At 29.4% G+C, this 23,405-nt stretch overlaps 2 protein-coding genes across 2 annotated transcripts; one reads left to right on the top strand and one right to left on the bottom strand.

The window, feature by feature from the left end:
* Nucleotides 1-19,790: 19,790 nt before the first annotated feature.
* On the top strand, nucleotides 19,791-21,248 carry LOC149061357 (uncharacterized). Its single transcript, XM_089214956.1, has 5 exons — nucleotides 19,791-20,498; nucleotides 20,567-20,617; nucleotides 20,663-20,704; nucleotides 20,767-20,856; nucleotides 20,979-21,248. Exons 1-5 carry the CDS (start codon nucleotides 19,791-19,793, stop codon nucleotides 21,246-21,248), a joined length of 1,161 nt encoding a protein of 386 aa, XP_089071082.1.
* Nucleotides 21,249-21,414: 166 nt separating this feature from the next.
* Nucleotides 21,415-22,659, bottom strand: LOC149061356 (uncharacterized). Its single transcript, XM_089214955.1, has one exon. It carries the CDS (start codon nucleotides 22,657-22,659, stop codon nucleotides 21,415-21,417), a length of 1,245 nt encoding a protein of 414 aa, XP_089071081.1.
* Nucleotides 22,660-23,405: the final 746 nt, after the last annotated feature.

Below are 23,405 nucleotides of genomic sequence, written 5' to 3'. Positions count from 1 at the left end.
GCATGTATCGGGAAAAAATTTGCAATCTTTCGTGGGGCCCGTAAAAACAAAAATACTTATGGGGGGGGGGGAACTTCATGTAAGCCCTTCCCTCACTTGATGTCATGGTCCCTTACACTTTCAACTAGAATGGATTGATCGGTTTCAAAGAAAAATAATATGATTTTTCCATTATTTTTTTATATTTACATATTTTTTATTAGGTACCTACCTACCTTTACCTATAATATATTATCATTGCAGCAAGTTTACTGAATATATTTTTCTATTTTTTACATTGAAAGTTTTGCAGTGTATTTTTTTAATTTAGTATAGAGCTGCAAAAAGATAATTTAAAATACTTTGAATAATCAATTCAAATATATAAAACAATCTTGTTAAAAATACATACATTATGTGGTTAAGTTGTGAAAAATTCCAAGTAAATAATATAATAAATTTTCGTGAAATCATAAACAATTTTTGAAAATATTAAAATACATAATGATAAATTATATTGTAATATTTTAATATTTGGTGAAAATTTAAAAAAGATGTGATAAAATGTAATAAAATAAATAAGTAAATGTAGCAATGGAAAAATTCCGATTGAAAATTTAAAAAAAATTGATTAAATTATAAAAATAACTAAAATAAGTATTCAAATTTATTAAAATACTGGAGACATTCATAAATATACCCAATAAATGGTGATTTTGTATTTTTACATTATTAATATTTTTTCCGTTGTGCATCCATACATATTACAATATATATTTAAAATACCTTAAGTTAGTCTCTCAGACTTCAAATATTGGTATTAATTTATTATTTCAACATATAAGCATTCTGTTAATTCAGCTAAATACATTACACGAATGACGAATGTGTATAAAAAGAATTATTTAAAAGTTAAACTAAATTATTCAATAAAATGTAGTGCCTACTACCTATACGTAAAATAATTATTTTATCCAACATTTTCGAAAAAGAGTATATTATTCTTATTAAATTAAAAGAAAAATTAATATTGTGTAATATAAGTATATAACACGTGTTGTCTCCTTGTCTCCGTCTTATAAATGTAAAACATTGCAAAAATTTTTTTTTGTGCGGGAAAGAATCATTCAAGCTGTAAATAAAACTAAGCAATCAAATTAATCAGTGCAACGTTGTTTTTATTTTTTCGATATCAGAACTAAAAAAAGTTATTCAAGTTTGAAAACTCAAAAATAATGAATTCTTATACAATAAATTTTTTTTTTCGTACTTGTTATATCGAAAAATTAAAAACAACGATGGATAGTAAATATAGTAAATAATAATGGATAGTAAATATCCTCTTTATAGTGTGAAAATTTGGTTGCATGAGTGGTTCTTTCCCGCGCAAAACAGTTTTCGTTATGTTTTACATTTGTTTTGTAAAACGGATACAACACATGTGGGTGAAGCGTCCTTTTAAATAGGGCAGTTTCATATAGGTTTTGTTATATTTACGAATATTTCTTTAGCATTTGTTACATACTGTAAAAAAAGCGAAAAAATTGGACTATTTAACTTATAATTATAAATTGACTAAAAAGTAGAACCATTTAACATTTAAAAATTTTTATATTGAAAGCCTATATTTTGGATTCATTTACATACGTCATACGCGGTTCCTCGTTCCTCTGTCCACCTTAATAAAGGCCTGAGTTTTTTACTTATCAGGTTTCTATTGGCGTATCATTATAAATATTTGTGAGTGTAAAACCATATACCCAAGTTTTCTTATTATAATATGTATTTATAATAGCTATTTTTAGTATTGTTGTCCTTCTATGTTGGTTGATTTTATGGCTATTATTGGAACCGAAATCATCAATTAATTTAATAAAATATAACATATAACCCATGCTATTTGTGTTATGTTCATTTATGAGAACACAGTTATATTATTTATATTCAATACCTATTATAATTAAAAATCAGTGCATGTTATTTAAAGTTGAATTGTTATAAAGTTGATGTGTAGTTTCCTAACTTTTTCACATACGTGTTAAGTGTTTTTGTCCAATTTAAAATATTTCGTTATAAAATTATATTACCTATACCGGCTATACCTATTATAGGCTAAAGAATATAATTATTTAACACATTATGATGGAACAAAAAAAGGCAAGTAAATTATTTTGTTATTTATATTATAATTTTGATAAATTGTGAAGTAATCAATAGCTTAATAATAACTATGGTTAGGAGTTGAAAGAAAATTATCTATAAAAAACTGTTAGGTACTACCAGTGGCAATCCTGGATTAAGGGGGGGCAGGGGGGCCAAGTCCCCGGGGCCCACGTGTGACGTGTGTAAAGGGCCCATAGTCTTCTCGGCTTAAAATTACATAGAGTGATAATTTTCACTTTTTATAGTACCTAGAAGAATATTTTTATTTTTTTCTTGTTTGAAATAACATGCGATGGGGCCCGTCGACCGTGTTTACCACCTAAGTGGTAAGCATGGTAAGTGGGGACAAATGACGTCATAGCCAGGTTTGTGTGTATAGAAAATAGGCATTTATTTTGTTATTACTCTCTTTCTCACACATTCATAACTAGACTACATGTTGAGTCTACTATTGATGTTGAGAAAAGTGTTAACAAATTCATTAGTGTATACAAAGATGATTTTGATGATTCAATATAATGATGGGAGAGTGGTCACCTTCATTTAAAATGTTTGTCAGAAAGTATATTTAAAAAATAAATAAATAATAATTGCAATTACATACACATAAAATCCGTACATTTGTAATAAAGTGTCCTACTCGGCCTACTCGGCAAACGATACTACTCGGCTACTCGGTAGACAGACTGCCAAGACAATACTACAGACATAATAAAAATGTATAAAAAAAATAATCCTTATCGTCGTGGTCGGTTCGAGTCGCCGATCAACGCACGACGACAACATGTACAAAATAATATTATAATAAAAAGTAAATCGAACAATCAAAAAATTGACTGTTAATACTGTCGCTACGGTCTGCAAAACGCACGGCGATAACACAGAATAATACTCAACATAATAATAATAATAATAATCATATTTAAAATCACTACAATAAAAAATGAAATAGTACATTTCAAGCAGTTTTGGGATCAGTTAAAACCAACATTTGATGGAAGTGATGTACTCAAGATATTTTAATGGATGACTACCTAAATGTAATGTTATTAATATTTTTCCTAACATTCATATTGCTTTAAGAATATATCTTACCATTCCTGTTGCTAATTGTACTGCAGAGACCATTTCCGAAGTTGGCCAGAATTAAAAATAAAAATAGATCTTCACAAGGTAGTTTGTCATCATTAATGATTTTATCAACAGAAAATGATATTCTTCAAAATTTAAGTTTCGATAAAACATTAGAAATATTTGCTACTCAAAAAGCTAGAAAAAAAACTTTTACTTAAACAATACTTAATTTTATTTGTAAATATGTATTTAAAAAAAATAATATGTTTTTAGTATTTGTATTCTCATTAATTATCATATATTATCATTTATTATTATTATTATCATATTTAAATACAAAGGTTTAAATTTGTTTTATTGTATATTTGTATACCTACTTTTATAATTTTAAAGAATTGTTTTTATTGATGGGGGCCCACAACCGTGTATTGGCCCCTGGGCCCCTGCAGAAGGTCTTAATCCGGGCTTGACCAGTGGCGCCGAAGTTTCACCAGACTTCTCCCCCTTCCAAAGATATAACTCCAGATTCCATTGCAGTATTTTTGAGAGGTATTTATATGGGATATACGTCATTTCGTCGCGGTATTTTTGTCGCACGTCAATTCGTCGCGGTCAATTGGTCGCGAGACAATTGGACGCATACGACATTTCGTCGCGTGTAATATCGACGCATGCTACATTTGGTCGCGCGTAATTTTATCGCATATATTTATATAGGTATATTCTAAATAATAATAATAATAATTTTACATATCAGTCATTTTAGCTTATTGTTATATATATTTGTCATACTAATGTATAAATCTTAAAATAATGTTAATCTAATAGATGAATCATTATATTTTTTTGTCATGAATTAAAAGATCATACCTTCGTTGACTTTTTATAAATTGTAAAGTCATAATTTTTATATTTTATAAAATATATAATAATTATTAATTGTTATAGCAAGACGTATATATACGTAGACGTAATACGGTACTGTATAACGCTATAATCGATAGAGATTAGAGAGTAGAGACTCGTTATGACTGATGAGTAGGTACACTGTAATAATTCGAATATTCGATAAAGACTCACGTAAAAACCAAATAATGAATTACCTACTGAAATAAAAATAAATGATAAAGAAGGTACTACACCACTACCACTAAATTGTAAAGATACTATAGAATTATTATTTATATTATATTATTAAATGTTCCTACCCAAAAAGACAAGATAATCTATTTTATATAACACTAGCTATATACCTATATAAATATATGCGATAAAATGACGCGCGACCAAATGTAGCATGCGTCGAAATTACACGCGACGAAATGTCGTATGCGTCCAATTGTCTTGCGACGAATTGACGTGCGACAAAATTACCGCGACGAAATGACGGGATACCATTTATATGACGTGTTCTGATAATGCTAATAAAACAGGGGATCGTATTTCTGCTTATTATCTCCCTGACTTGGCAAAAGATGTAAAAAGGCTATGTAAATACTTTCCTTTGTGGACTGGAGTTATGAAATCGAAGTTTAATTCTCCATTTAATATCGCTTCTTCGGCTGCTGTTGGAAGTGATTTTGGAGAACTAAAACATAAGATTCTTCGTTTTGAAGCACAGCCAATGACTGCGGATCGATTTGTATCCAAACATTTAATATCGATTAACTGTAATAGTAAGCTGTTAAGAAGTTCTCAGCTAAGAAACGAGTTACCAAAAACTTCTACTAATGATAATAAAACAATAAAAAATTTAAACAAGAAATCGATTGGAACAACATTCATCTTGATGAACACAGTGATCGATGTTCTGACAGTTCATATAGTTCAACAAAACATGATAATATTTCTACAAAAAATCACATTTCAGATACTGTTATAGACAATGCACTGTTTGCTGAGTCAGATAGTAGTGGCTCGGAAATGTCTAAATTATCTTTAGATGTGACAGAAAATTGGCGTGGTAAAGGTAAGAATGAAGAATTAATACCAGCAATTAATGAAAAAACACAAAAAAATCCAAGACTAACAATGTACATGCAATCAGCTCCAGAAATTGATCAAATTTTAAACAGAAGAACACGTTCTAATTTGAATTCATTATTAGTTAATGGTAATGTTTCTACACCTCTTCGTAGAATGAGAAAAAAATATATTGTAAACAATACTTGTCCTTTTGACTCTATTGCTTTCATAATATCTATGGCATATATTGACCATCCTCAGTATAAATCTTTTATAGATGCTAGTGATAATACACTATTACAGTTTTGTAAAAATTTAGCAGTAAATGGTACAAGTAAAATATCCTATACGGCACGCTTGGATATTCTTAGAGATATTTTTAAAGAACAAGAAAGTATAAATAATGTTAAAGTTATTGATGCAAGATGCAATGTACTATTTATAGTTACAAAATTATTAAAAACAGCTCCATCAGCAATTCATCGTATGATATGTTCTAACAATATCAACTGCCCTCACTCAACTAGAGATGTACCAAGCCCTACAGTTATAGTTCGGTTACAAAAAAATGATATACAAGATTTGAATGATGCATTAAAAACATATGTATTTCCCAAAGAAATAGAATGCCCATCGGACCATTGCACAGGAACAGTTATTGGAACAATAGGTACACCTTCAATCACATTTATTTATTGAAACCGACGCGCGACGTCTTCGCTGATAATCAACAAATTCCACTTCGTGACTTTCCATTGGAATTGGTTATTGAAAATTCAAGGTAATTAATTTATATTTTAATAAATGAATACAATTACTTGTCAATGCATGTAATAAAATTAATACAATTATTTTGATAAAATAATAAACTATTTTATATTTAAGAGTCAAACATTTATTATAGACATATGTTTTATGGTGTTGTGGCGTATGGAATGGGGCATTATATTTCTTACATCCGTAGAAGTGACGGAACTTGGGAAACACACAATGATCTTCAAAAAAAAATCAAAAGATTTTCTTCAACAGGAGATAAAAAGGCAAACCCGCATTGTTTAGTATACATTAGTTTTAAATAAAACATGAAGGTGTATCGGTTACGATTATTTTTATTTTAAGTTTAATTTAATTTGGTTTTGGTTTTATATTATGTATAAAGTATATACACAAGTTTTGTATTTTACAACAGTCCTTAATAAAGAAATATTTCAAAGAGATAATGGTTGAAAATTATTTTTATTTGAAGATAATGTTATGTAGTAGCTTGCAACTATAATATACAATATTATTCTTTATATTTTCACCAAATAATATTACAATATAATTTATTATTATGTATTTTAATATTTTCAAAAATTGTTTATGATTTCACGAAAATTTATTATATTATTTACTTGGAATTTTTCACAACTTAACCACATAATGTATGTATTTTTAGTATTTTTAACAGGATTGTTTTATATATTTGAATTGATTATTCAAAGTATTTTAAATTATCTTTTTGCAGCTCTATACTAAATTAAAAAAATAATTTTTTAAATTGACAAATAAAAAAATACACTGCAAAACTTTCAATGTAAAAAATAGAAAAATATATTCAGTAAACTTGCTGCAATGATAATATATTATAGGTAAAGGTAGGTAGGTACCTAATAAAAAATATGTAAATATAAAAAAATAATGGAAAAATCATATTATTTTTCTTTGAAACCGATCAATCCATTCTAGTTGAAAGTGTAAGGGACCATGACATCAAGTGAGGGAAGGGCTTACATGAAGTTGTCCCCCCCCCCATAAGTATTTTTGTTTTTACGGGCCCCACGAAAGATTGCAAATTTTTTCCCGATACATGCAATTAGTTGCATAAAAATTGTAAAATTTTGATACCGGTTTTAAGTCTGTGAGTCCGTGTAGGGGGGCTGCGTGAAGTTGGCCCCCCCATAATTATTTTTGTTTTTGCGAGCCCCACGAAGGATTGCAAATTTTTTCCCGATACATGCAATTAGTTGCATAAAAATTATAAAATTTTGATAACGGTTTGAAGTCTGTGAGTCCATGTAGGGGGGCTGCGTGAAGTTGGCCCCCCATAAGTATTTTTGTTTTTACGGGCCCCACGAAAGATTGCAAATTTTTTCCCGAGACATGCAATTAGTTGCATAAAAATTGCAAAATTTTGATACAGGTTTGAACTTCGTGGGGCTATGTGGGGGGGGGCAACTTCACGAACGTCAAAAATCTAGGCGCTAGCCGCTTGGGGCTAGGCGTATAAATAAGTTAAGTAGATAAGTATTTTTTACGTTATATATAACCATGACAAAAAATCTGACTGCAACATCGTTTTTCACTCATTAATATAAGTAAGTTTCAAGAAAAAAAATCAAAAGAATCTTAAAAGACGTTGATAAACGCAGCGTTGCACTCAAGCGTAAAAAACGCAAAATTGCCAACTTCTAAAGCCCATAACTTAGATTTTCGGATATTCAATTGCAGTGCGGATTTATGGTGTGGGGGGGATGTGGCGATCGACCCCCCCCCCCCGGGCTTTTTTTTCATATTTAAAGATTTATTTAATAGTTTTATATGTATAATAAAAATAAATAAAATATATTTATAAATTATGTTTATCTTTGTTTAAGTAGCTTGCACGGCTTTAGATACTATCGTACTCCGTGAACGTAGTAGAATATATCATGATATTAAATAATAGTTGTGATATTACTATATGTCTATATTTATAATATTGCCATAATCATGATTAAATTAATAAATATACTAATAATAATATTAAATTAATTAATAACTATAGCCTATAACTAACATTAAAAGTTATGTAAGATTTTATTATTCTTATTATGTATTAGTATTTTAGTATTTTCCATGTACGGTTGTGGGACGCTATTCGGTGATCGTCGGCGTCGCGTGCTTATCGCACCGACGACCGAACGATCCCACATCTACAGAATTATAAGTATATATATATGTATATGGTGTATATGAGGCAACTCGATGACGGCGACGGGTAATATTGTTCTATTTATATTTTTATCAATATTATGCCATATACCATCGTCGGCTAACGACTATGTCAGTCTTTGTCAGTCAGTCAGTTATTTTTTTGAAGACTTTGGCTTTACTTTGTTAATTTGTTTATCTGTTAAATTCATCGAACATAACGATTTTAAAATATGAAACGGATTAGTGATTATTTTCGTAGTGACAGGGATTCTCATAGTTCGAAAAAAAACAAAAAATGAAAATAATGATACAGCCGATACAGGTAAGCATACGCAATGTTATAATTTAACTATAAATTAACAGTAATTAACAGTGTGATTGTATTTCTGAATAGGTATTTGTTTATTGTTAAAATTAAAAAGTGAAAAAATTAGTATTTATATTTACTAATTTTATTAACTAATAATAAATTTTAATTTTTAGTAACATTGAATATTAGTGGTAAAGAAGAGGCATTGCGGGTTAAAGAACATGCACATTCTGGTGAGTATTATTAAACATAACGCAATTAAACTTACCCATTTTTTTTTTATTGTTTAGAATCTTTAGATATTGGAAATTTATGTAATCATAATTTAGATGATTATACAAAATATGCAATTCTAAATCGCAGTAACATACCAGATAAAGATTTTGTATATCCATTCCCTACCTATTATAAGAAAGGTAAGAATGAAGTAAATATGATTTTAATTATAGTTAATATACTTAAATTTTAATGATAAAAATAAAATTTTGATTTTTAATATAAGGATGTAAAATAAGGACGTTTGCAGCCAAATTCCAAAATGATGCTTTGCATGTTTGCTTATTTCTATTGTTATTACTTATTAGATTAAAAACATGGTTAAGATCACGAAAGGGTGAAAGTAGACTGACTGGCTTGGCATTATTGCACACACATAAAGATATTATTGTAAATATAGAAGACGTTATTAATAGATTTGCAAATGAAAAAAAAGAAATGTTAAATTATTATTGTAATAAATATTTTTGAATAATAAATTTTTATACAGGTATGTTTAATTATAAGTAAAGATATGCCTACAGTGAATTTAAGTGTTATACTTAATTTTCCTTAAATTGCTGAAATTACGGTGAAGTATTCATTGTGTTTTATATAATTATATATCACTCATAAATATTCCTATTCGCCACCCCTTAAAACCAAGCTTCAGATCCACCCCTGTCCTATTGTAATATTTTTGGAAGATATAATAGGTAATACAGATGAAAATATACTTTCAAAATGCAATGGACTTTTTCAATCAGTATTAAATTTTGAATTTATTTTGTCTTTGGATGTAGCGGTCGAAATACTGTCAATAACTCTGTTGATACCTCGTCAGCTACAAAATTCAGATTTAGGTTTAACAAAGTGTATTGCAATGATAAATGTTGAGTAGGTTGCTCTTAAAAATAACAAAGAAGATAGAAAATTTACTGATATTTTTAATCGAGCTATGTCTAAAGTAGGTTTGTTAAATATTGATGTTGAAATAACACGGATATGTAAAAGACAAGCTCATCGATAAAATTTAACTACTTCAAGTACCTACTGAAGAATATTTTAAAATTATAAATTTTTCACAGTTTTGGATAATTTTATAACGTCTATTTAAACTATGTTTTTGGACATTCAAAATAATATAGTGTTTAAACTTTAAAATACAACAACTTATACCAAATTACTTAAATGCTCAATCTGAGGAAGATTTTAAAAGATGCATCATTCTATGATTCAGATTTCCCTGGAATTCTTAACGAATTAAAAGGTAAATTAATAAATATGTCTACCTATTACTACCTATGTTAACGAAATAATTTTTATTGAATTTTTATAGTTGAAATCATGATATGGTAGTTACATTGGGCTAAACGCCTAAACAACTAGAAAAAAAATATCAAAAAATCAGCATGGCTATGAAAGTATTTAAAGAGACTACTGAAGGTGGCTATTTCCCAAACATACAGCAACACTATTACTTATTTTACTGTATTACCTGTAACGACATAAACAAAAGAGTGATCTTTTTATAGCTTAATAAAAATCAAATCTTATTTGAGAACGAAATGGGAAAAAATCGTTTAAATGGGTTGTTTTAAATAAAAAATTCGTCATAAAAATATAAAACCAGAAAAAGTACCTAATTGATTTGTTTACAAAACAACATTCGAGACGTTTACAATTTTGTTTACAAAACATTAATTTTAATTATATTTTTTTTATATACAAATATTTTTAATCTTACTACTTTTTTATGTGCGTACACTTATATAATACATTATAGTTAATATATATTTTAATATACTATTATACTAATATAAGTGTTTTTATAAAAATATTGGACCCCCCAATACCTATACTGTATAGACAACAAACGTTGGATTGTATTATACATTTATACGTTAAAAATTGTTCTTATACTTTGTTTATACATATGTATATAATAAACTAGTAAATTTATAGTTAAGATTATTGGAATATTATTAAAAATAGGGTTTTCAATTTATTATTACCTACTACTCAAACAACAGCCTGCAAGTAATCTATGCGCGTAGTGGCGTATATCATATTATTAAATTATATTAATATATAAAGTAGGTCTTTTGAAGTTTTCTGGAGGAGAGGGGGAGTCCTTTAACATTATCTCATAATATATAAAGGCAATAAGTGAATTTAAGCTATTTTCATATTTATTAATTGATTATTTTAAATTTAAATCAGAAAAAATATTTGACAAAATAACATATTAAATAAAACATTAAATTGATTTATCTATCTCCTGTAAGCTTATGCTTGTGTTGGAGATAGAGTTATAAAGCGGTAAAATTAATTACAAATTAAGTATCAAATAATTATAAATATAACATTAAAATAGAACAAATTATATCAAAAAACAAACGCAAATAATGAATAAAAGATAACAAATTGATATAAAAAATAATCATAAGTTAACATTTAGTAATTACATAAATCATCTTATTATTTTAGATATTATAATAATTAGTAGGGCTAGGATTTATATGCAATAACAAATTGTAAAATATGCATTTGATTTACCAAAATATGCAAAAATATGCAAAAACAAATTTTTATTATTTCTAGATATGTATTTTTATCATAATTCATAATTTATTATTATTACATTAAATATAAGTTTATATAATTACATTAAATATTAGTTTATATTATTACACGCTACTATGATATGTTGTTTCAAATTTTCAAATATGAACGACCGGCGATTTGAACGTAGAATAGATTTATACTGACTAAAACTCCTTTCCACATCACACGAGGTTATTGGTGCATATTTGAATGACGCGATTTTCCCTGGAGTTAGATTAATATCAATATCTTCTTCTTCATTTTCATATTCACCGTTTATAATTCTATGAATTTTTAATAGTGTTTTAAATCCCTTATTTTTTTTTAGTATAAAATCCATTTTAGTTTTTACCAATTCTGCTACTCTCCCGTTACATTTATTCAGTTTATCTTTCACATTTAAAATAGTGTTTAAACCTTCGTCAAGGGATAGTGTACTTTTTTCTAGGTTAGTAATAGCTTGGCTGAGAAAACAAAAATTACTTTTTAAATATGCCAAATCATTTTGTAAATGTTTGTCTTCAAACAATTCTTTTGATTTTTTAATTGATTCTGCTTCGTCGTCTAAATTTGATATTACAGATTTTATTGAATCAAAATTATTTGAATAGTATTCTACTGCATTTAACCATGTACCCCATCTAGTGATAATTGGTTGAGGTGGTAAAGGTAAATTTGGGAATAGTTCACGTAGTTTGATAATTCGGCTGGGAGCTTTCAAAAATACTTTTTTAATTGTCGCTATTAATTTATCAACAGTAGAATATTCATTTCGTAAACATTCGCTAATTCTATGAATCCCATGTGCCAAACATGTTAAATGAATTAAATTAGGGTATAACATAGTCAAGGAATTCGCTGATTTAACCATATATGGCGCGGCGTCAGAAACAAAAAGTAAAACTTCTCCTTATGAAATAAACGCCATTTAAAATTAACAATAATTTATAAAAATTTAAAAATTTAAGTTAAAAAAAAAATAAAAAACCTTAAAATCTATAAATATGCAATTATATGCATTGTGTTCAAAATATGCAAAAATATGCAAAAAAAAATTGATTTTATTTAAACGAGAGTAAGCAAAATCGTGGACAAATTTGACAAACGATCGATTTGGACTTAAGGAAAAAAACATGCAAATGCATATAAATCCTAGCCCTAATAATTAGTAACCTTAGTATATATATTAAAGTTTGTCTATGTTTGTAAATAGCCAATCAGTCATCAGATATAAATTTTTTCGCATACTTACTACTTCGGTGTTACACAAATTGCATTTTTTAATTTATTATTCAAGGAATTGAAAATAGTAGGACCTAGGTAGTCCAGAAATCTTTGACCATACGAGGTATTTGTGTAGGCTACAGGGGCATTATATACTCTGTTTTGGAACAAGTCTAGTTTAGCGGCCACTCGAATTTTTAAAACAATCACTTTAATTCTAACAGAAAATCGTGACTATGCCAAAGGCTTTGTATGGCGATTCAGTAAGGAGTGGGTTCACCATGGGTAGTTGAAGTATCCATGTCAGGAGACAGTGAAAAATGGTATACATCAGCAAAAGCAACAAGTTCATAATATAAATTGTCAAATTCAGAACTGAGTTTCAGACTCCTTTATTGTCTACGATTTCTGGAGGGGCTAGATTTTTACCAACAGACGTTTCCATTACTTGGAGGTCGTCTTCGATAGTTCTACAAATGTCATTTAACTCAGACAACATTTGAGAAATTTTGGCATGTTTGCCCGCATTCGAGCGTTCAGATTTATAATCGCCGGTCACGGCGACAAACGAGGTGAATTTTGCAATAGCACGGACAGTCCGTGCTTTTGCATCAGCCTATGTCATTGACGATGGAGCGATCATTGCAACAACAAATATTATGACGAATGATATGTAGTTGGATGGCAATAAAACAAACTGTTTTAATCGTTCAAATTGTGATGAACGTGACAAACTAAGCCAAACAAAGTTTAACGACAACTCAACATGTCATCACAGCCAGATACCAAATACAGATTATAGGGACTGTGTACCACTACAATAGGTTCGCGGTTTGTTATACTAATCTGGTTCGAAGGACCAAAAAATGTACGCGACCAACAATTTTAGGGCTATCCGAAGAACCACTCGATGACGTCCGAGAGCGAATTGAATAATAATATTCTTGCGGGGCGTAGGTAGGCAACTAAAGAGCCGACGCCTTATAATCAATAGGATAGGCAATATGGCGTGCACTACGACAACGATGACGTGGACAGGAGCTCATGTACAATGGGAAATAGGATGTGGCAGTTTATTTCTGGGCGGGGGTCTCTGTGGTCGATCTGTTGGAGTCTGGTGCAATGAACCCAGAGCTCAAAAAACCAGGGACAAAACTTAACTAAACTTAACCTATTGAAGACTTGAAGCAGATGAGGAGTCTGATGATCTGGACGACCTGGGCGGCCTCTCACACACCAGTGCTGGCGGTCTTACGCAAAGGTGAACAGCACGATGCCCAGACGAAGATGTCGTAATCGACGGGTATGCCGTATGCGATATATAGGATTAAGTATATTGTATATTAGATATTTATCAGCTCAGGTTTATTTTTTAAATAAAATGTATGTTAAAATCAGTATTAATACTTAGACATTATGTTTAACAGGCGCCTGTTGTCGAACTATTAAAATTATTATAATAAATATTATAATAATATATAATATATATATAAATATTATAATATTATATATAATATAATACATATTATATAATATTATATATAAATAATATAATATATATATTATATTATAATATCTAAATATTATACTTTATATTATTATAAATTATATAATATTATAATATTATATAATTATATTATATATAATTTATATAATATTATATTTATATATTATTATAATTATTTTATTTATATTAATTCGATAACCATACCTTAATGATTATACTTTGTTCTACAATTATTTGACAAAATATAATTACGAATTTACAACAATAGCTATCAGACAATCAGTTTGCGTGGTTATGAAAACATCTTTACCTAACGTACATTTAATTTGGAAAATTTAAAACAATATCATGGTTGCCACAATATTTCATTTGTCATTTTCCCTGACTTTTCCATAACTTTCCCATGTTTTTCCATATATATTTTAAGAGTAAATTTTGATTTTTTTTAAAGTTTAATATACCTACCGTTTAAAAAAAAAAATAATAATAATAATTTAAATTGACAATGGATATGCTTATAAAAATTTAGGGAATACCTAATTTATTGTTTACAAGTTCCATATTTTCCATATTGTTTTTATCAATAAAGTAAAGTATTTTTTTTTCAAAATTGATTTACATTGAAATATTAGGGAAAATATAAATTACTATTTGAAATATAAATTCCAGAATTTCATGCAAATTCCCTGACTATTCCATGTTTTCCTTGACTTTTCCAGGTTTTCCAGGTTTCCAGAAACCGTGGCAACCATGCATATATAGTTTGTCATTGTTTCACTTTAAATTGATTTAACATCAATTGTATTTCAATTTAACTACATATTTTTTAATTTTTTACCACAAATTATTATTTTTTTTTAAATTAAAATAATTAGACATAAAAAACAATAAATTGTATTATAAAATTATTTAGAATTGTATTTTAATTTAAAATTTTAACATATTTAAAAAAAAAATTTAAAAGGTACCTACATATTTTTTATTTTATAGGTACTACATATTTTGGCAATTTTAATTACATATAAGATATTATGATAATATTATATATATTATATATTATATTATTACATATAAGATATTATGATCATCCATTTGATCTGCGATCTCTTGACGATGCCGTTGGGGTAACCGGTATGGTTTCACATGAATTGGAGGAATCGTCGTTGGTGTTCGTATTTCATGGGCTACGGCTGAAGTTGCTGTGATCTTGTCTCCTTCCAAGAAGAATACATCAGAGTATTCGTGACAAACTTCGTGTAATGAAGCCTTTTCTTCAGAATTTAAATGCGTTGTGCGAAGGGCTTCATTCAACTGGGAGATTCGTTTCCCGTCAATCTGAGATTCTGATTTCTGTTGGGGCTGCATTGTGTGCACCAACGCTTCGTGATATGGTTCAAATTTGAGATGTTCGAGACTTGGGACTTGTAATCTAACGGTTTGTTCTGTTGGATTGATGAGTAGTATTAAGGTGTCCTTGTTCTGAATCTTAGTGACTACGTTGCTACAAATGATTGAGTCCGTTAGTTCTTGATTTGTTATTACTACTTCTTCACCTTCTAACCGATCTTCAGCTCTGGCTTGGACCAACGTTTCTGTGCGAGGTTTAAGAACTATGTCTGATTTGTCAGGAATAGTTATCTTGTTTGTTTCATAGTTAATGATGATCCGATTTGATGCCAAGAATGGCCGTCCAAGAATACCATCATGTGGTATTGGAAAATCGGAGTGCACCACTTGGAATGCTGAGACGATAATATTTCCTCCTAATTCAACATCTATATAGGCGAGTCCAATTGTAGACACCAATGAGTCATTGATTCCTTTAAGATGGAATACTGTCTCTGCGAACACGATGGTCTGATCCTTTAACAATGATATTTTTATGAGGTTCAGTTCACTCCCTGAGTCCAGAAGGAACATTGAGGTTCCGTGGATAGTCTGAGAGATTTGGCATGTTATTTGCAGTTATTGCGCTAACAGTGCGGTCGTGTTTGTATGTGATCGCTCGCTTATCTTTTTTCGTGCGATATCGACGTCTGTATTTATTATATCATATTATATTCTATTGTACTTTTAATCTAAAGGGGCAACTATGTTGTGCAATGTTTGCAATGATGATATTTTCGAAGGTGATAATCTCAACTGCGCTAAATGCAATGTTTTTCAACATATTGTTTGTGCCGCTCTGAGGGAGACAGCTTTTAGAAAGATGTCGAATAATGCCAAACTAAACTGGTGTTGCAGTAAATGTAAACTTAAAGAGCCCAAAAATAATTCAACCACTGAACACTCTGGTACTCAAAATGTACAAAATGAAACTATCAATAACCTCGTTGAGTCTGTTAACTTCATGAGTGAAAAATTTGATAACTTCGGTAAGCAATTGCAAGAGTTAATTACAACTATTAATCTTATCAAAGAGGAAAATTCAATTCTTAAAGAAGAAAATCACAAACTAAAAAATGAATTCGCGTCTCTGGAAAAACGTTTAAATATAATTGAGCAAAAATCAATTGAGAACTTTTTCGAAATTGTTGGCGTCCCAGACAATGATAATGAGGACTGTGTCAAAACGGTGGAGTCTATTGCAGCCGCCGTAGGAGTGAAGATCTCTGTGACAAAAGCATACCGTACTTTCTCAAAAATCCCTAACAGGTCCAGAAAAATAGTGGCAGAGTCGACTTCAATTCAAGACAAACGAAATTTGATGGAACGTGTTAAAAAATCAAAATTAACTGGTAAAACGGTTAACTCTAAGTGGACTAATAATAGTATTTACATTAATGACGGTCTTACGCAATTTAATAGAAATCTATTTTTTAAAACTAGGGCTTTTGCTCGCGAATTTGGTTATAAATTCACCTGGTTTAAGGATTCTAAAATTTTTATAAAAAAGAATGAGAATACCAAGGCCTTTATAATTTTTGATGAGCTTTCCTTGTCAAAATTGGTTTAAGCCTACAACCGACTTTAGTATTTCTTTATGTATACTTTTTAGTTTAAAATGGAAAATGCCTTTTATATTAATGGATACCTCGGCTATAAAACTAACTATTTTGAATCATTCTCGGAATTTATTGATGTTAATAATTGTATAAATAATAAATATGTTAATATTGTATGTTGTAATATTAGGAGTATGAACGCCAATTTTGATGAATTAACATTATTTTTAGAGAGCGACCAAAATAAAAATAAAATTGATGTTATTGTACTAACCGAAACATGGCATGATCCCCTGAGTCAGGGTGCTTATGTCTTGGAAGGTTATAATCATCACTTCTCTACAATCAAAAGGAACCAAAACGATGGTATATTTGTGTTTGTTAGAAATAATTATACAACTGATTTTTTCGAATATGAATTTGTTGATACCAATATTGTTAAACTCTCCATTAATAATCTAGATATGCCAATTAATATTTTATGTATATATAGATCACCCGCCACTGATATAAACACCTTCATTAAAACTCTAAGCGAAGTTATACGTGAAAATAAAAAAAAAGATAATTATACCATTCTTATAGGTGATATGAACGTAAATATAGTAGGGCCTAGTCCATTAAATAATGATTATCTTAATTTATTATCAGAGAATGGTTTTGCGTCTTTTATTAACTCTTATACTAGATTACCCAAACTACATTCTAAACATTTAAAAAAAAAAATCAAGTCGATATTTGCAATATTGAAGAAATTAGGTTTTCATAGATTTACATAATAAAACGGTAGATTTTACTAATAAACAGTAATTTTACTATCTACTTTTTGAACATAACGCTCTAAAAACTTAAATATTTTTCTCAAGTACATGATGTTATTTTTTCCCGGTAGAACGTATTATAACAAAAATTATTATGTTATTTAATTAAATAATATTATTAATATTATTAATAAATTTATTTAACTAAATTATTATTATTGTTATTATTATTATTATTATTATTATAATTTCCTTCATATGTAATTCTCGGCTATGGTCTAAACGATAACATGATATTTTAAGTATTTTATTTTTTTTTAAATTAATTCGAAAATATGTCTATTGTGATAATCCAAAATATCGTAATATTAGCTGGTTAATGTTTGAATATAAGCTTAATAATTATTTATTTTGAAACCATAATTTTGATTTATGACATATTCATAGAATCGTAAATACGCGTACGCCGTTGATCAGAAAATGTTCGATAGGCAAAAAACTTTAAGTAGCAGATTCAGTTTTTTAATTTAGTTTGAATTTGAATTTAGCCTTGTGTGAAAACTTTGAATTATTCGTTTTTCTTTTTCTTATCATTTTAAGAGAACGGCTTTTGGCCCGAATTATTAATTAGATAAAGTGTGCATTGCTCTGTTAGTAGTATAAAAATGAGAGTTCAGACCGCTGGCCCGCTGGCCCTACTAGCCTCTGCTGGCCCTGCTGGCCCTCCTCGTCACTCGCGTACGTACGCGACGTTACCCCACCCCACATCCCACACCCCGCATACCATCACCGCCGCCGCCACCTATCGCATACGTGTGTGACGTATATTTACCCCTCCCTCAACCCGCCTTTGCTGGCCCTCCTCGTCACACACGTATGCGACGTTACCCCACCCCACATCCCACACCCCGCATCCCATCACCGCCGCCGCCACCTGACGTATATTTACCCCTCTCTCAACCCGTATCACATGACTGATACATATTTTGTATATTTACCTCTCCACCTGAACCCATCTACTCATCACGTGACCGATACATATTTTATATATTATCCTCCACCTTCCCACTACCTTACGATCCGTTATGTGAGCTATATATATTTTATCAGTTATCAATTACAGACTCTTGTCTCTTAGATATACTTAACAACAACAACAACAAAAAATTAAAATATCTATTAATGAATAACACAATAATAACTGATATACATAATGATATTTGTACCTTCCCACGAAATTGTATCATACTTCAAAAACATTACCGTTTAATAAACAATCTAAAAAAAATACCTATTAGTGAAAATGTATAAGTCGCGAGTGAACTCTTGTCCCTTAGATACTAAACGCGACAACAACAATTTTTAAAAACATATATTTGGGAATAACATATTAATAAATGATATACATAACAAAATCTGTACCTTCCCACAAAATTTTATCATACTTAAAAAAACAACCGTCTAATAAACAATCTAAAAAATACATATTAATGAAAATGTATAAGTCGCGAGTAAACTCTCGTCCTTTAGATACTATACTTAACAACAACAACAAATTAATATATATTAGTGAATAACATAATAATTACCAATCTGTTTATAACATAATATATATTATTATTATAAGCAAATGTCATTAGTACTAAAAAATATCTTAATCGCTTATACGTTGGACTCATAGATATACTTAACAACAACAACAAATTAATATATATTAGTGAATATCACATTAATAACCAATATATACTAAAAAATACCTTAATCACTTACACGTTAGACTCTTAGATAGCTTAATATTATATCTCCTACCAATTAATGGACTCATCCACACCCGTCTTAGCTCTACAAGAGCCGACATTCAATCAGTCTGTTCTTAGTCTTACACACTTGTAATTCTCCTCTACGTTTCAAACATTCTTATAAATTGTTCTGAACTTATAGTTTTTTTCAAGTCTTTAGTGTTTATTATTTTCCAAGTGTTTTATAAAATTTTAAGTGTTTTTATTATCATAATTTTATTATTTTAAAAATCTTTTCTAAAAAACATGGCTGGTTCAATCACCGACAACGCTACCTTATACAATAATAAGAAGAAGGCTTTCACTTATGTACCACCATCACCTCCGGCTGAACTCATCGAGTCTACATCCTACACGATAGACTTTACAGCTAGAAAATTTATAATTGCCGGTATCGATCCAACAGATCAACTTCAAACAGTTGTTATTTTATTAACATCGTCACGTTATGTGAAAATTAGTATAGATTTTCTAAGACGGATATTCTCGCTTATGGGTAACGTACTATCTTTTATATTAGACACATCACAAAACTATAAGCGAACCACATTTCTCGAAACCGATGCTTATAAAATATCGAGTATGGTGTATAACGGTTCAAACGTTCTGGTAATTGAATCCAAGACTGAAGACGGGTGTAGAGTTTTATTAAGTCGTTCAGATTTAATAAAACTCCAGGAATTAGAATGGTGTATTACTGCTAGTATTAAAGAAAAAGAAGAAAAAATAAAACCCGAAATTATGAAACAAATGGATGAATATAAAATATATTTGACTGAAAAGTGTTTACGATTGGATTCACCGCCTAAAAATTTACTGGAAATGGAAATTTACGTTCGTAACATGGAAATAAGACAGAGTATGACTGCACCTCACCTCAGCCAAATTAAAATGTTTGCGGCTGCTCAAATAGCTAAACAATGTATGGAATACCGGAACACACTAAATCCTAAAGTAATAATTTAATTATATATATATTATTTCGTATATAAAATATTAAATAACATTTATTTTTATTTTAGTTGTATAAGGATTTCCATGGACTGTCATCTCTATCGCCTAGCTATTCAGTAGTAATGAAAGAAATGGATAGATTGGAAGAAGAAATGAATGCAGAGGATGAAATCAATCCGTTGGAGAATGACAATAATTTAGTTAAGGTAATACATAAATGTTGTATTATATACAATCATATATATATTTAAACACAAACTTTTTTCAGTGCGGGTATTCACCGATATCACCAAATTATTCTCCAGACAAAGAAATATCAAGTATACAGAAAAATTATGATATATCTACTCTAGCTAAGGTAATTTATAAAATATTTGTCTTCATATAAAAATAATATTGTTTCTATTAACAATATAATATAATACGCCGCCTCCATCTCATATAATATATTATATTTATATAAATTATTATTTTGTTTAGCCTATCGATGAGAACAATGGATCTATCAGTCTTCCACCTCCAACATTCGATGGGTACGATTCGGATAATTTTGCGCAGTACCCTCCGTGGTTTATTACACCTAGATATATACAACCTTCGTCAACGAGTGATGCAGTTGACGAGAACGATGGTCCAACTGTTTTCGTTCAATCACCTCCACCCTCACCATCATTCTTTAACAAGTCGGCAAAAAAACGGAGCGCTCAACACCCAACACCATCCCGTAACGTAAAGCGCAGATTATTATAATAAAATTAAATAATTTAGATATGTAGAATAAAAATAAACATGATATATAAAAAAGTATTTTTATTTATTAATATTAAGATTTACAATAAATATTTACAAGGTTCTTACTTCACCATTAAATGGATTATAAGTTATAATTATTAATATTAAGATCTACAATAAATATTTACAAGGTTCTTATTTCTCCATTAAATGGATTATAAGTTATAATTTGATCGTGTAATATTAAGCAATATGCAGAAGTTGAAGCTGGGAACGCTTCGTCTGCTTCTAGTTCAATCCTAAGGTCTACGGTTGACATTTTCACGTTGTCGTTCTGGCGGCTCATGTCAACAACAATAATTGGACACAGATTTTTGAAATCTGAACGGTTCAATAGAGGTGTTACTTCGTTATAACCATAGTAAGATTTCTGGAACTCGGCATATGCGCGATATAATGTAGCCATCTTATTCTTGGTGAAGTCGCATTGAAAATCTTCATAGGGAAATACTTCTGAGTTTAAATAGACCTTTACGTTTTTAATTTTACAATGGTCGAAAAATGACATTGCTTTATTCGAGCTATTTTTCCTGTCGGTTTGAAATCCGATTATAACATATCGAGGCTTTTCTAATTTGTTGGATGTCTTTACTTTCCACGAATGCGAAGTGTTTTGAGGTAAAAATGGATATTCACACAGTTCCCACGATCTAAACGTACATGTTAGAGGTTTCTGATTGTTGATTACTTTCAACAGTCGAATTTTTTCTTTATCACTCACTTTCACTATAGGCATTCTCCACAATATTTTTATTATGTTTATTTTAACGTCTTTTAGTTTAGGAGTGTCTACTATCTCATTATTTTTAAACTGTTTAACAGCATTAATATCGATCGAAGCTCTATTTAAGATAAGTTGTTGGTTACAATTTATTAAAATACGTTTATAATCTTCGCAAAAACCAAACAAATCTTTAAGATTAATACATCCATTAAAATTTCCGTTATCGATAAAGTCTTTATTACCATTTTTAATTTCACTATCCCAGACAGCATTATGATGCGATATAATATTTATTTTATTATACGAGCAATATCCTTTTAATGTAGTCGAAATACCTGGGTTAACAAGTTTTTGAATTTGAGTACCATTTATTTCATATTTCATTTCAGAGAAAAGAAATGCCAGTCCATTGTTTATAAATCGAATTTCGTCAGTTATATCTGTAGGTTTATTTATTGTCCCCTCAATGTAAATATAACTCTCACATGGTAAAGTATATGACTCTGTGTTATGTAAAGCAATACGGACCTCATCATTATTAGAAAGAGCGGACGTCGAATAAGGTAAAAAAGAATGATATTCAATTTGAGTTATCTTACAATCATCGGTGTATCCAGCCGTGACATTTAAATACATATCATCCATATTAAATTGCGTTTAGCGAACGTAGAAAAGCCAAATTATCAGCAGTTAAACTATGTTTGACATACAATTTACGTTTAGAATATTTTTTTTTCTTTAGAGATGTTACCTTGTTAGTGTTATTAACACGACTAACGTGTTTTATATTTGCATACGTATTTATATTATGAAATTGCAGCCCCATAATATTATCATGAGTCTTGAATTAATAACCGTATTGATACTGGCTCGCCTCGCAGATCGATCAACTAATTGTTCTGATTTTTTAAAATTATACTTGCGTGCGTTATAGATGTAGAATTAAGAGGGTAAAATACCAAATGTGATGGTACCTCTATTATTTTATAGCCTGGAGGTACATTTGGATAAAACTCATGTATTGTATGACACTGTTTACCGTTGACAAATGAACCCATAACTAGGTTTGAATCGATATATATACAGTTTGTTGTGGTAATATTGACTAACGAATCTGATTCGTGATTGACATTAGCAGCATATTTACGATTTTTAAACCCTAACAACTGCCCTATACTATTTGCCATGGAAAAATCGATAGTTTCGCTACAAAACATTGTACATTTTAATGCATTATTATCTGCTCTCAACTCGAATAAAGTATTAGTGTTATGTAATACACGTTTTATAGCCGTCTCAATTTCCATCAATTCATAAGAGCCAGTAGGTATTGTATAGCTATCGCTATTATTATTATTATATATGAAACCAATTTTATTACACTTTTCGTT

Source organism: Diuraphis noxia, unplaced genomic scaffold (assembly GCF_037042655.1).
Source record: "Diuraphis noxia isolate RWA-SAM2 unplaced genomic scaffold, SU_Dnox_SAM2 contig0001, whole genome shotgun sequence".
Classification (NCBI taxonomy): domain Eukaryota; kingdom Metazoa; phylum Arthropoda; class Insecta; order Hemiptera; family Aphididae; genus Diuraphis; species Diuraphis noxia.
This window is presented reverse-complemented; position numbering and strand designations above follow the sequence as displayed.